Raw genomic sequence first — 13,362 nt, 5'->3', positions numbered from 1 at the left:
ATACATGTAATTCAATGCAACAACTTAAAAACATGCAAAACTGGGAATATGTTAAAATAATTATCAGGGAATTTTTTAACTTCATCAGGGAAAAATCAAGGAATTGTTTGTTTTTCTTGAAAAGCTGGGAACCCTGTTATCATAGCTTAGCTTCTACTCCGATCCTTCCATCCACTAGCAATAGTGTGCAGTGCTTAGAAACATTGTAAGTGCTTTATAGATGCTATTTTTTATTGCAATTGTTTAGAAATATAGACTGGTTCTTTATCCTATCTTAGGTTCTTGTGAGGGATAATAAACTCAGATCATGTCTAAACACTGTCAATTGCCACTTCCACAAAAAATAAAAAAGTAATAAAGATTTTTTTTATTCTATCTTTTAGGGTCTTGTAAAGGACAATAAACTAAGATCATATCTGAACACTGTCAGCTACCACTTCCATTAGTAGTAGTATGCAGTGCTTAGAAACATTGTATGTGCTTTGTAAATGTTATCTTTAATTCTGATTGCTTAGTAATATAGACTGGTTCTTTATCCTGTCTTAGGTTCTTGTTAAGGACTATAAACTCAGATCTTAGTTATTTTCTAAATGCTGGGAGCTTCCACTCTCATAGGAGGCAGCTCTTGAAAACATTGTTTTATAACTGCTTTTTAAATGTTGCATATTATTTTTTATTAATTCCAATTCCCTAGCATAATAGAGACTAGTTCTGTATCCTATCTTATGTTTTTGTGAGAGACTCTAAACTCAGATCATATTGTCTAAACACTGTTAATTACCACTTCAACTACAATTTCAAAAGTAATATCCTATCTTAGGGTCGTGTTAAGGACTATAAACTAAGATCATATCTGAACACTGTCAGCTACCACTTCAGTAGTATTAGTATGCAGTGCTTAGAAACATTGTAAGCACTTTGTAAATATTATCTTTAATTTCATTTGCTTAGTAATATAGACTGGTTCTTTATCCTGTCTTAGGTTCTTGTGAGGGACTATAAACTCAGATCCTATCGTCTAAACACTATCAATTACCACTTCCACTACAATTTCAAAAGTGATAAACAATGCTTTTTATCCCATCTTTAGGAACTTGTTACGGACTTGTTATTGACTATAAATCAAGATCATATCATCTTTACACTGTCAGCCTCTACTTCCATTCTTAATAGTTTGCAGTGCTTGGAAACATGGTTTTATTAAAGCGCTTTATAAATGTTGCATATTATTTTTATTAATTCCAATTCCCTAGCATAATAGAGACTAGTTCTGTATCCTGTCTTAGGTTTTTGTGAGAGTTTATAAACTCAGATCATATCTTTTAAACACTGTTAATTACCACGTCAACTACAATTTCAAAAGTAATATCCTATCTTAGGGTCGTGTTAGGGACTATAAACTAAGATCATATTTGAACACTGTCAGCTACCACTTCCAGTAGTAGTTGTATGCAGTGCTTAGAATCATTGTAAGCACTTTAATATTATCTTTACATGTAATTCCCATTGCTTAGTAATATAGACTGGTTCTTTATCCTGTCTTAGGTTCTTGTGAGGGACTATAAACTCAGATCCTATCGCCTAAACGCAGTCAGTTACCACTTCCTCCAAGAACAGAAGGAGGACGTTCAACATTCCATCATCACAGATCTTCAAGTAAGTTTTGTTCTCATGGATTCAACACAAATCTTCTTTTCATCCTCAAATTGACAACAATCATCAATTTCTGATTCATTTTGCCTTTCGTGGTGAAATAAAAGCATGGATATACATGTAACATGAGTCAAAATTATTGAAAAAAATTATCTATTTACTGAAAAGTTGCCAATTAGCATTTTTTAATCAATGAGTTTGTTGTACTACGTTGCCAATTTAGAGTGTGTACTGATTTTTTTCAGGGGCTACTTTTCACAACTGACTGCCTAAATCTGCAACATTGGATAAGCTTTAACATTGCAGTGAAAGGGGATATCCTGATGGGTGTTTCATAAAGCTGTTCGTAAGTTAAGAGCGACTTTAAGAACGACTGGTGATCCTTTCTTGTGGTAAATGGTTTATTCATTGGCGATGGTTTAGTGCATAAGAAAGGATCACCAGTCATTCTTAAAGTTGCTTTTAACTTACGAACAGCTTAATGAAACGGCCCCCTGGGCTCATTAGACCATTTTGGGGTCTAAATCGCTCCCCCCCCCCATGTATTTTTTTCCCTTTATTAAAGGGCTTCATTTCTGCCAGATACCTAAGTATTTAACTCAACCTTGGTTGAGTGCAGCAAAATGTACATCAGTTATTTGCTGAAGGAAATCATGCCATGGCTGGGATTTGAACCCACAATCCTCTTTTTCAAAGTCTAAAGACTAATCCAATGGGCCGCGATGCTCCACTGCAGATATATTATATATGTGAATGTATAGAATGTTCACTAATGTACTAATATTAATGTTTTGAAAATATTTATAATGTTCTTGGTTTTTGTCTCCTCTTTAGTCTCTGTCCGACCTGCCTCTAATTCCCTGTCTCAAGTTTCTCATTTTGCACTACATTTCTACTTTTATCCCCACCCCTGCTCCCTCACATTTCTTTCTCTTATCTATCCTTTTGTATTCAGAAATACATATATCTCCGTGTGGGCTATTCCACGGTTACCCACGTTACATTTGGAGACACCTTGACTCATACTTGGAGCTGTAACTCCATTATTATTGATAGGAACTAAACATCTCTTTATCAAAAGTGTCCTCATACAAGGCTTTTATGAAAGTTGATTATATCCATTTCAAAGAAGTTTATTAGGGAGACAAATTGATATATGATTAAAAAAAAAAAGAACACATGGTTTTTACTAGGGGTGCAGATAGAGGGGTTACTCACGTTACAGTTCAGATGGGCTATACAGTACAAAGACACATTGAGCTCATGTCTACCAACCTATGGAATTGCCCATGTACATGTAAATTGATTTCCATAATTATTGATGCCATTCAATCATTAAGCCAGAAATAATATTTACTGTAATTGTTATGTTTTTTTTGTTTTTTGGTACTTTGTATTGATACTGTAAATTGAACCATTCAGCCCTGCTGCTGGTCAATATATTTGCATATACCAATAAATGAATAATAAATAAATAAATTTGACCTTTGACCTTTCTCTTTCAGAATGGCAATGAGCAAACCAGAAGACGGTTGGCCGTTTACTGTCTGAAAGACGCCATGCTCCCGCTGCGTCTCCTCGCCAAACTCATGTCGGTCATCAACTACATGGAGATGGCCAGGGTGACGGGCGTGCCTCTCACCTACCTGCTCTCTCGAGGGCAGCAGATAAAAGTCGTCTCGCAGCTTCTCCGAAAGGTAAGGACCGCATTCAAACTTTATAGAGATGAATTGGCAATTTGTACTCATGCCCCAGTTCTTACTCACATGATCGGTATTTTAAGTAGAACAGGGCCCCGTCTATGGCGCGCCGTTTGACCAATAATTCAGATAAACACTGTTTATCGAGAGAAACTATGTTTTTCTACTGATAAACACAGTTTCTCTCGATAAACAGTGTTTATCGGCGATAAACAGTGTTTTTCGGCGATAAACAGTGTTTTTCGGCGATAAACAGTGTTTATCGGCGATAAACAGTGTTTATCTGAATTATTGGTCAAACGGCGCGCCATACCCGTCTTACAAAGAGTTGCAATTGATCTGATCAACCACAACTATGGAGAGCCAGCAATGCCCACATCTAAAACGCAAGTTTGTTCAAAATATAGATATGATGTATATTCATTGTTTTCTTGACAATTTGGTGTGTTCGCCTTTGTTTACAAAAGACATTTTGCAAATTTTCTGTTAAAAAAAATGATGACACTGATGGATTTTCATAGAGTTATGATTGATTGGATCAGTTGCAATTCTTTGTAGGATGGGGCCCAGAATAGCAAATGGTGAGCTATCAGTGTGCCTTTTAGGCACAGGTAATGCCAAACAAATAATGATAACAACATCAACAATAGCAACAAAAGATAATTATTGGTCAAATGAGTGTTGAGTGACTAAATTTTCATCTCCTGTCTTTTGTTTTAAACAAACCTTGTACTTGTTGCAATGAAAGGCAGCTCCCTGTATAAAGCCCCCTTGTGGAGCATTGTCTCCCAGTGGATTAGTCTTCTGACTTACAAACAGAGGGTCGTGGGTTCGAATCCCAGCCATGGCGTAAATTCCTTCCGCAAGAAATTTATCCACATTGTGCTGCACTCGACCCAGGTGAGGTGAATGGGTACTCGGCAGGATTAATTCCTTGAGTGCATGATTGCTGAAAGGCAGCTCGAGCTAAAGCCGGGGTAATGATAATAATAATAACAACACGCCTCGGAATATAATATTTATAGATAGATGGCGCTTGGGCGGAGGGACCATTAGGTCACAGTGATTAAGTTTGCTCTCCTCTTCCCTGGCCACCAACTGATGCACTGGGCAAACTGCTATCAAATATTGCACGTACCTGTATAATTTTTATGTCATTTTATGTAATGTTTGATATTGCTTTGTAAATTATCTTAAATATGTTTGAAGTGCCGAATAAATAATAAATAAATAAAATAAATGCCTATTATTAAAGCTACGCTGGGGTGTCAGTCATGTCATACATGTATGTCAATGAAGGTGGCAAGTTTGCAAGACTTTATTCGCTCACATATAGACAGTACAAAGTGTTAACCTTGGCAGTCATTTCCTTATATTTTTTTATACCATAATATTTGGTTCAATGGCATTTTCTCTGGCGACGATAGCTCCAGTGGAAGATCTGCATGTTAAGCTGAACCCAAAAACCTAACCTCCAAAACTAAATAACACCTAATCCTTATCTTTCCATTATTCTGCACTCAAAACTCTATTATAATCCTAACTCTAACCCCATGCCCTCTGAGATATTGAGACCAGGGGAGCGTTTCATCAATATTTTTATCCGACAAGTTGTCAGATCTGACATCTTTCCCTGATTTTGATTGTCCGAGAGGCACTGTTCCCATGGTAACTGACAGATAAAATGGGACTTGTCGGATAAAACGTCCGACAAGTCGTTTCATGAAACGCCCCCCAGAGCAAATGTCACAGGAACATATGTCATGTTGCCTAATATTTGTCATCATTTAGGTCCTACCAGTTTCTTTGTTTTGGTCACTTTCATGCCAATATCAAAAATGTCAAATAATGCCAAGTAAAAAAGATGTAAAGATGCAAAAAAAGACAAAATAAAAGGAATAAAAATTCCTGTATTGTGTCATGATAATCCTATTGTCACTTAGTCCAACAAACTCTGATCGATGTCTTGATTTTGTCATTTTACATTGTCCCACATATCCTGTTTTGTGTATTATTTCTCCAGGCCAAGGAACAAGACCTTGTGATGCCTGCGCACAAAGTAGTTACAGGAGAGGATTATGTCGGTGGCTACGTCCTGGATCCAATCAGAGGGTAAGAAGGTATCCTAAAAAGGACAAACTATTTTTAAAACTGAAAAACTAAATTTGATTTCATTTGCAGTGCTGCTAAGCCTCTCTGCATGTCGGGGTGACTCCTAGAAAATTGACAGATTTTAGAGTGAAAAATAGTTATATTTTCAACATCTCCCTGATGCATAAATTGATTTCATTCATTGGACTGAGTGTAATCAACCAAGATCTCCATGAATTTTTTCCCTGAAATGTGGATGATTAAAGGTAGCAGCTCTGGGGCCTGTCTTACAAAGAGGTACAATTGATCCAATCAATCGTACCTCTATGGAAATCCATCAGTGTCATAAATTTTTCTACAGGAAATTTGCACAATGTCCTTTGTAAACAAAGAATGCATGTATGTACATCATAGCTAGACAATATTTTTAACAAGCATGCATAATACATGTTGACGTTGCTGGCCGTCCATAGTTGCAATTGATCAGATCAATCGCAACTCTTTGTAAGATGGGGCCCTGGACTTGATATGATTTGATTTGAAAATGTATCAATTAAAAACCACATGGCAGCCCTGAAAAGTCTCTGGACTTTTAAACTAAGGGTTATTGGTTCGAATCCCAGCCGTGGCATAATTTCCCTCAGCAATAAATTGATCCACCATGTGCTGCACTCAACCCATGTGAGGTACATGTAAATGGGTACCGGCAGGCAGTAATTCCACAAAAAGCTGTGAGCACTGGAATCAATGGCCTAGCTTAGCCAGGATAATATAGAAACCCCTCGAGTACCTAACAAGGTGGATACCGGTACAATAAAAATGACCTGTAATATATTACAATTACTTTTTATTCAATTGTTTTTTTTTTCTTAGGTACTATGATTGTCCGATTGCGACGCTGGATTTCTCTTCACTATATCCATCCATTATGCAGGCACACAATCTCTGCTATACAACTCTCTTATCACCCTCAATGAAAGAAAAGTATGTATTCTTTTATCTCTTAAATGATTGAATTATTATGTAATATTTTGCTTTCCATCATTTTGGCACAGAATAAGGCCGTGACCTTAAAACTGGGCTTCAAAATATGGGCAGTAGAGTTTGAATATAATTGTAATCTGATGTTTGAGAGGAGTTATTTATAACCAATCTAGGCTTCGTAACACAAAGGTTAGCGATTAATCGCTAAATGAACTGACCAATCAAGATCCTTGTTGCATGCGCATTTTGCTAAGTAGACCGACTATGGACCAATCAGCATCGTTGTTTAACATTAGCGATTGATCGCTAACCTTTGTGTTACGGGACCCTGGACAGGTTTAGTAGGCGGATTGCAATTACTCTTTTTTTCTGAATGGTAGCAGTCACACATAGACAAATAGTATTAGTATGATATATACTGAAAAACTTGATACCATTTCCAGTACAGTATTTTGTGCCATTCCAGAATACACTAATCCGTACGCACTCTAAATTGGCAACACAATGAAACCCACAATAATTACTGTTTAAAAATGCAAAATGGCAATTTTCCTTGAAAAATCGCTTTTAACATTCATCTTGACTAGTGCTTCATTCATATTCCTGTTTTTGAGTATGGAAATGAATTGAAAATTAATGATTGCTGACAATTTTAGAAGCCAAAGAAGATTAATCTTGACCTCCTGATGAAATCATACACAATCACAGAGCTTCCAAGTCTCCCGGATCCTGCGGGAGAATACTGGATTTCGATCCAATCTCCCGTTCTCCCGACCCCATGCCAAAATCTCCCGGATAATTGTGATTTTTAGCTGTTAAATTGTAAAATTCATAAAAACGACTGTTTTACGAGTCTAGCATGTTCAACTCCCTTTACACCCACGTGGAAACTCCTTATCACATTTTCATTTTACCCAGTTACTTTTACCAGTTTTTGTATAATCGTACATTGATTTCCAATGTAAATGAAGATAATTTTACCGAACGACTGGTGAATTAGTCTAACAAGCAATTTTTTTTCTGGTTCTGCAATGTGCGTGAGGGAAACACTTCAGCGGCACTCCATGCACATGCCCCCCGACGCGCCCCGGTGCGGCACTGCCTGGTCTCCGGCAGACTGCGCCGCGGCAGGAGGCTATGCGAGAAGGGAAGTCCGATGCATTTTTCGGAAGCTTGTCTGCGCTTTATTCGAGCTGAAACTGTGGATCAACGATGGGTTACTATTATAATTACACCCTGACTTTTAGGAATAATTTTATTGACAATCCTGAAGAACAGAAGCAAAGTGGAGATTTTTTTGCCTACTTTTACTTGGGTAGATCGGATTCGAACATTTTCTCTTTCGTGAGTGAGCTAGCCTGGCGCTGGCTGGCTGTGCGTGCTTGCTACAAAAAGGCAATTTTCACAGGAATCCCTCGGCCCTCTTTACAGGGCCAGGCAAGCTCATCTTCCACTACTGCAGCCCTTTCCCCCTCTGGACAATAAAGGTATTTTCATGTTGAATGCATTCTTTTATGAATCATTTTAATACGTTCTACTGTATTGCCTGAAGCTTGAACTTATTTTTTAGTCAATGACAATTCATGATATCTCTCTAATGTGCATTTAATCTAGACTATGTGCCAAAAGTTTTGATGGTTTACTTAAGACAGCTGTCGGATACTATCAAATGTTGTTTCTTAATGAGTTTTGCTACCCAAAACTCCCGTCCGTGGGACATTTCGCCGCGCGCTTGCTCACAAAATCATACCTCCGCGAAATCTTCTGGATTCTATCATCCCAATGTTGGCAGCTCTGCAATCAATGCGATCAATCGTAGGAATCAGCCTTGCAATCAATCACTAAGCTATATGTAACAGGGTTCTTGGTATCTTGTATACAGTCTTGCACCTGATCAGTACATCAAGACGCCGACAGGGAACTACTTCGTCAAGAAGGCGGTCAGACGAGGCATTCTCCCGGAGATCCTTGAAGATCTTCTTACAGCAAGGAAGAGGTGAGTAAAGGCAACCGCACACCTTACGATTGGTCTGCGACCGGATTTTGGAATAAAACGTAGTAGAATTTGATGCTAATATTGAGACATGGAATATCTTACTGTGTAATGTTCTCAATCATCTTACGAATACCTGTGTTCTAATCTGTGAATATGCTATCATCCTTCTAAGAATAAAAGCGAATTTAATATCTAGTCGTAATGACGTCATAGCAGTCCAACGATTGGCTACGATTTTAAACTAATTTGGCCTTTACTCCAAAATAAAAGCTTGCAACTTTACAAAATGGTTATATTAGTATTCTTTCAATTAATTTTAACCTCAAATAAAATGATATCTTCCATTCAAATTTTCAGAAAATGAGCAAAATGTGATTTGTTCCAAAATCGGATCGCGAACAGTCGTAAGGTGTGCGGTGGCCTTTATAGGTGCGGTGGTGTAGTGGGTCAGTCGCTTGATTTGAGGGTTAGGGGTTCAAATCCCACCCAGCGCCACCTCCTTTGACAAAACACTTAATTTTCTACTTTCCACCTGGAGGGAATTCAAGCTAGTTACACCCCTGCAGTTACCAGCAGCATTTGATGGAGCAATACAATACAATAAATCAAAATACCATAGGTCATGACGAAATGACGTTTGTGCCAGTGACTTCCAGACTAATATAAAATCAACCTTAAGAATCACTTTGATGTAATTTCATGTAATTTCTACCCCAATTCGAACCTATTTTACACATGTCTTTTCGTAGAAAAGTTGAAAAATACAGTTTTCTGCACCAGAACTTGCCTTCCATCAAATACTGCTATTGTTTTTATGAGGCTAGCATTCCTGCTCTTGTAGTAATAAAATATTTTGCTTTCTTGGAAGTTAAAATGATAGAATTCAAACAGAATGGCCAGTCTCCATGCTTTTGCCTGATTTTTAGACTTGACAACTTGAACTTGAAACAGGCTTTATGTTGTACCAGGTAGGGATCCAGCTGAATTAGATAGAAAACCGTTTCAGGGGCCATATTGTTTTTGCGCAGTAGTCGACCCCTAAAAAATGTTGTGTTTAAGCAAGTTGGATCCGTGCCTGTATTGTACAACACATATGCTGCTTGCATCCTTTCAGGCCCAGTGCGTAAAGCCTGCGTGAAACCTTGTTCTTTATTGCAGAGCAAAGGCAGATCTGAAGAAGGAAACGGACCCGCTGCGGAAGAAGGTGCTGGACGGCCGACAGCTCGCCCTGAAGGTCAGCGCGAACTCCGTCTACGGATTCACCGGAGCCCAGGTCGGGAAGCTGCCGTGCCTGGAGATCTCCCAGAGCGTGACGGCGTTTGGGAGGATGATGATCGACAAGACGAGGCAGCTGGTGGAAACTAAGTACACAGTTGAGAATGGGTACAAGACCACTGCGAAGGTAAATACAGTCATTGTGGCGGGGTTGTGGTGGCGTTGTGGTGGTGTTGTGGCAGCGTTGTAGTGCCATTGTGATGGTGGTGGCTAGGGAGAAAAAATAATTACTGTTTATTGCGAAGCATGCTATTTTCCGGGTTTTCTCTTGTAACATTATTGCAGGCACTGACAGGAGGTAGAGCTAAGAGCTCAGATTCTTGCAAACCTCTACAAAGCTACTCATTCCTTTAAAGGAAACTAAAACCCAACAAGAGAAGCAATCTTATTGGAAAGAGTCAAATGAGAGGAACAATTTAAAACAAGTTTTCAAAATCGGTTATAAAATAAGCAAGTTATGGCTGTTTAAAAAGTCTTGATGTACTTTCTATGGGGATCCTCAAATTGGCAAACATGCTTCAAAATGGCTGATTTTGGGGACAACTCTCCATTTGTTTTGTACACAAATTTTCAGATTTTCCTCATTATCTTTCAAATTGCATCTTGCCTCCTTCTAAGCATAACATATGTCATGAGAAAATATAATTCACATCACATATGTCAAGGTCAGGAGGAGATAATGTGAAATATGTAAAATAAAGGGGAAAATCTGAAAAATTATGTACAAAACAAATGGAGAGTTGTCCAAACAATCTCCCATTTTGAAGCACGTTTGCCAATTTGAGGATCCCCATAGAAAATACAAGACTTTTTAAACATCCATAACATGCTTATTTCACAACCGATATTGATTTTTTTTAAATATTGTTCCTCTTTTATTCTTCCCAATAAGATTGCTTCTCTTCTTGGGTTTTGGTTTCCTTAAAGAAGAAAAATGAAATATGCTCTGTGTTTGAAATTTCAGGTTATCTATGGAGATACTGACTCGGTAATGGTCAAGTTCGGTGTTAATACGGTCGCTGAGAGTATGGAGCTGGGCAAAGATGCTGCAATGTGGATCTCAGACGAGTTTCCTTCGCCCATCAAACTGGAATTTGAAAAGGTAAATATTCTCTTAAAACTTCTCTCGATTTTTGGTCCTGCCCACCCCCCCTTGCCAAAAGTGTAATTGAAGTTTAGATATCCACTCAAGCATGGCACATCCAACATGTGAGCTGATAAAACGTATCTCAAAATAAAATAAAAAATGCTGCATTTTAAAACTACAGCAATGGTGGCAGTCTCATATTGTCTAAAACATTCTCCTGATACCTGTGAAGAACTCTTTCGAGGCAAATTTTTTTTTCGGATTTTTAAGGGGAAAGGGACACTAGAAAAGGATTTTTTCCCTAGAAATAGAATATATGAAACTTGTAAGAATGATTTTTTTTTTTTTTTTTTGGGGGGGTATGTTTTTATCTCCAAAATTTGAAAGAAAAGTAGGATTTTAGGCTTGAAAATGGAATTAAAAGAAGTAGAGAATATGATTTTTTTTCTCACATATATAGGTTGGCAGCTCTGCATATCATTCCAATGATTTTCATGCCTTGTTGGTAAAATATATTTGAATTCAATTGGAAAACCTCTCATTCACCTCATGTGGTCGAATCCCACCACAGTGTAGGGTCCTTTGGCAAGGCGTTGATCCACACTTTGCCACTCTCCACCCAGGTGTTAAATGGGTACCCGGTAGGATTGGAAAGTCATTGTAGCTTGTCCAGTACTGTGTGCGCCTCACTGGCGACTGACTGGAATACTCCCCAGGGAGTGGAGGATGTGCATGCATTGTGTGTGGGAATGAGTAATTGAATCCGATGCCCGGGGTGATAATATATCTGTAAAGCGCTTAGACACGTCGTTCTGATGTATAAAAGCGGATTTTTATTATTATTATTATCCTCATTATTCAGGTCTACTTTCCGTACCTGTTGATCAACAAGAAGCGATACGCAGGTCTCTACTTCACGAGACCCGACACCTACGACAAGATGGACTGCAAGGGAATCGAGACGGTCCGCAGGGACAGCTGCCCTCTAGTGTCCAACGTCTTAAACAACGTCCTACAGAAGATCCTTATTGAAAGGTTAGCATAAATCTCAGGTATTATATTAATAATAATAATTAGAAAAAATAATATGGATTTGTATAGCGCATATATCCACCTTGTAGGTGCTCAAGCCGCTACCCCCGGCTAAGCTACTCTACCAATTCTGGTACACACAGCTTTTTAATTTTTAATTCTGAGGAATTACTTCCTGCCGGTACCCATTTACCTCACCTGGGTTGAGTGCAGCACATTGTGGATAAATTTCTTGCTGAAGGAATACACGCCATGGCTGGGAATCAAACCCACGTCCCTCAGATTGAAAGACGGGAGTGTAATGTTGGTGAATCTTCTAGGCAGAGAGGAACAGTACCTTGGAGTCAGCTTGTATCTAATATCTTAAACACTGTTTTATTCATGTATTATTTTAAAGGTGATTTATTGAAAGGTTAGATGTCTTAGTTTCATCCTTTTCAAGCATGAACTTTAAGTACTGTGTTTGGCAATTCACTTTCTCGGGAAACATTTATAATGAAGCTTTATCAATGACTTGTGGCACCTCAATTGAACAACAATTAGGAACAGCATTTCCATAAATTATGTAGAAGATGTTGGTCTGATTACTTACAAAATCAAATATGTGGCATTTTCTTCTAAAATGTTATGCTTGAAGATGCTGTGTAATTGAAATTGTCGGAATTCCCTTCACGATAGTGAACGTTGCTAGTGCATTTATTATGAAACATACAAATTATGGTGGTGATGATGGCGGTAGTGGTAGTGGCCATGCCGGTCATGATTATGATGATGATGATGATGATGGTGATTATGATGATAATGATGATAATGACAATGATGGTGATGATGATTAAGATGATGGTGTTTATGATGATAATAATTACAATGATGATGACGATAGTGGTGGTGGGGGCAGTGATGATGATGATGATAATTAAGATGATGATGATGATGATAACGTCGATGATGATAGTAAAGGCGATGATATAATTATTGAATTTTCTTGCAGGGACCCTACTGGAGCCTTGGACCACACGAAGCAGACCATCTCGGATCTCCTCTGTAACCGTATCGACATCTCACAGCTTGTCATAACCAAAGAACTCACCAAGACGGGAGAGGAGTACGCAGGCAGGCAGGCTCATGTGGAGCTGGCCGCAAGGTATGGTGGAGAAAAAAATTCTGTAATATTGGGGAGTACGCTGGTAACCAGGCTCAGTGGAGCTGGCCGCAAGGTATGGTAGAAAAAATATTCTCTCTGATTTGCAACCAGATATAAAAATAATATGCTCTCTTTACAAAGACAGGAAATGGTATTGCTTGCAAGCAGGCTCGTGTGGAGCTGGCTGCAAGGTATGGTAGAAATAATATTCTATTTTATTTGCATTCTTAACCAAGACTGGGGAGGAGTTTGCTAGAGTCAGGCTCATGTGTAGCTGGCCACAAGGTATGGTCGAAAAAAAAAAAACTGTAATATTGGGGAGTATGCTGGTAACCAGGCTCATGTGGAGCTGGCCGCAAGGTATGGTGGAAAAAAAATTTCTGTAATATTGGGGAGTACG

At 38.4% G+C, this 13,362-nt stretch overlaps 1 protein-coding gene across 6 annotated transcripts in view; it reads left to right on the top strand.

The window, feature by feature from the left end:
- Nucleotides 1-13,362, top strand: part of LOC129267923 (DNA polymerase delta catalytic subunit-like) — a 39,166-nt gene that overhangs the window by 16,396 nt on the left and 9,408 nt on the right. For all 6 annotated transcript variants that reach the window (XM_064104562.1, XM_064104559.1, XM_064104560.1 and 3 more), the window contains exons 9-17: nt 1,546-1,656; nt 3,159-3,350; nt 5,377-5,465; nt 6,318-6,428; nt 8,311-8,424; nt 9,583-9,826; nt 10,664-10,801; nt 11,649-11,821; nt 12,810-12,962. In XM_064104562.1, the coding sequence (XP_063960632.1) occupies nt 1,546-1,656; nt 3,159-3,350; nt 5,377-5,465; nt 6,318-6,428; nt 8,311-8,424; nt 9,583-9,826; nt 10,664-10,801; nt 11,649-11,821; nt 12,810-12,962 (1,325 nt within the window). The remainder of the gene's footprint in view (nt 1-1,545; nt 1,657-3,158; nt 3,351-5,376; nt 5,466-6,317; nt 6,429-8,310; nt 8,425-9,582; nt 9,827-10,663; nt 10,802-11,648; nt 11,822-12,809; nt 12,963-13,362) is intronic.

The sequence above is a fragment of the Lytechinus pictus genome, chromosome 9, assembly GCF_037042905.1.
Source record: "Lytechinus pictus isolate F3 Inbred chromosome 9, Lp3.0, whole genome shotgun sequence".
NCBI classification, from domain to species: domain Eukaryota; kingdom Metazoa; phylum Echinodermata; class Echinoidea; order Temnopleuroida; family Toxopneustidae; genus Lytechinus; species Lytechinus pictus.
This window is presented reverse-complemented; position numbering and strand designations above follow the sequence as displayed.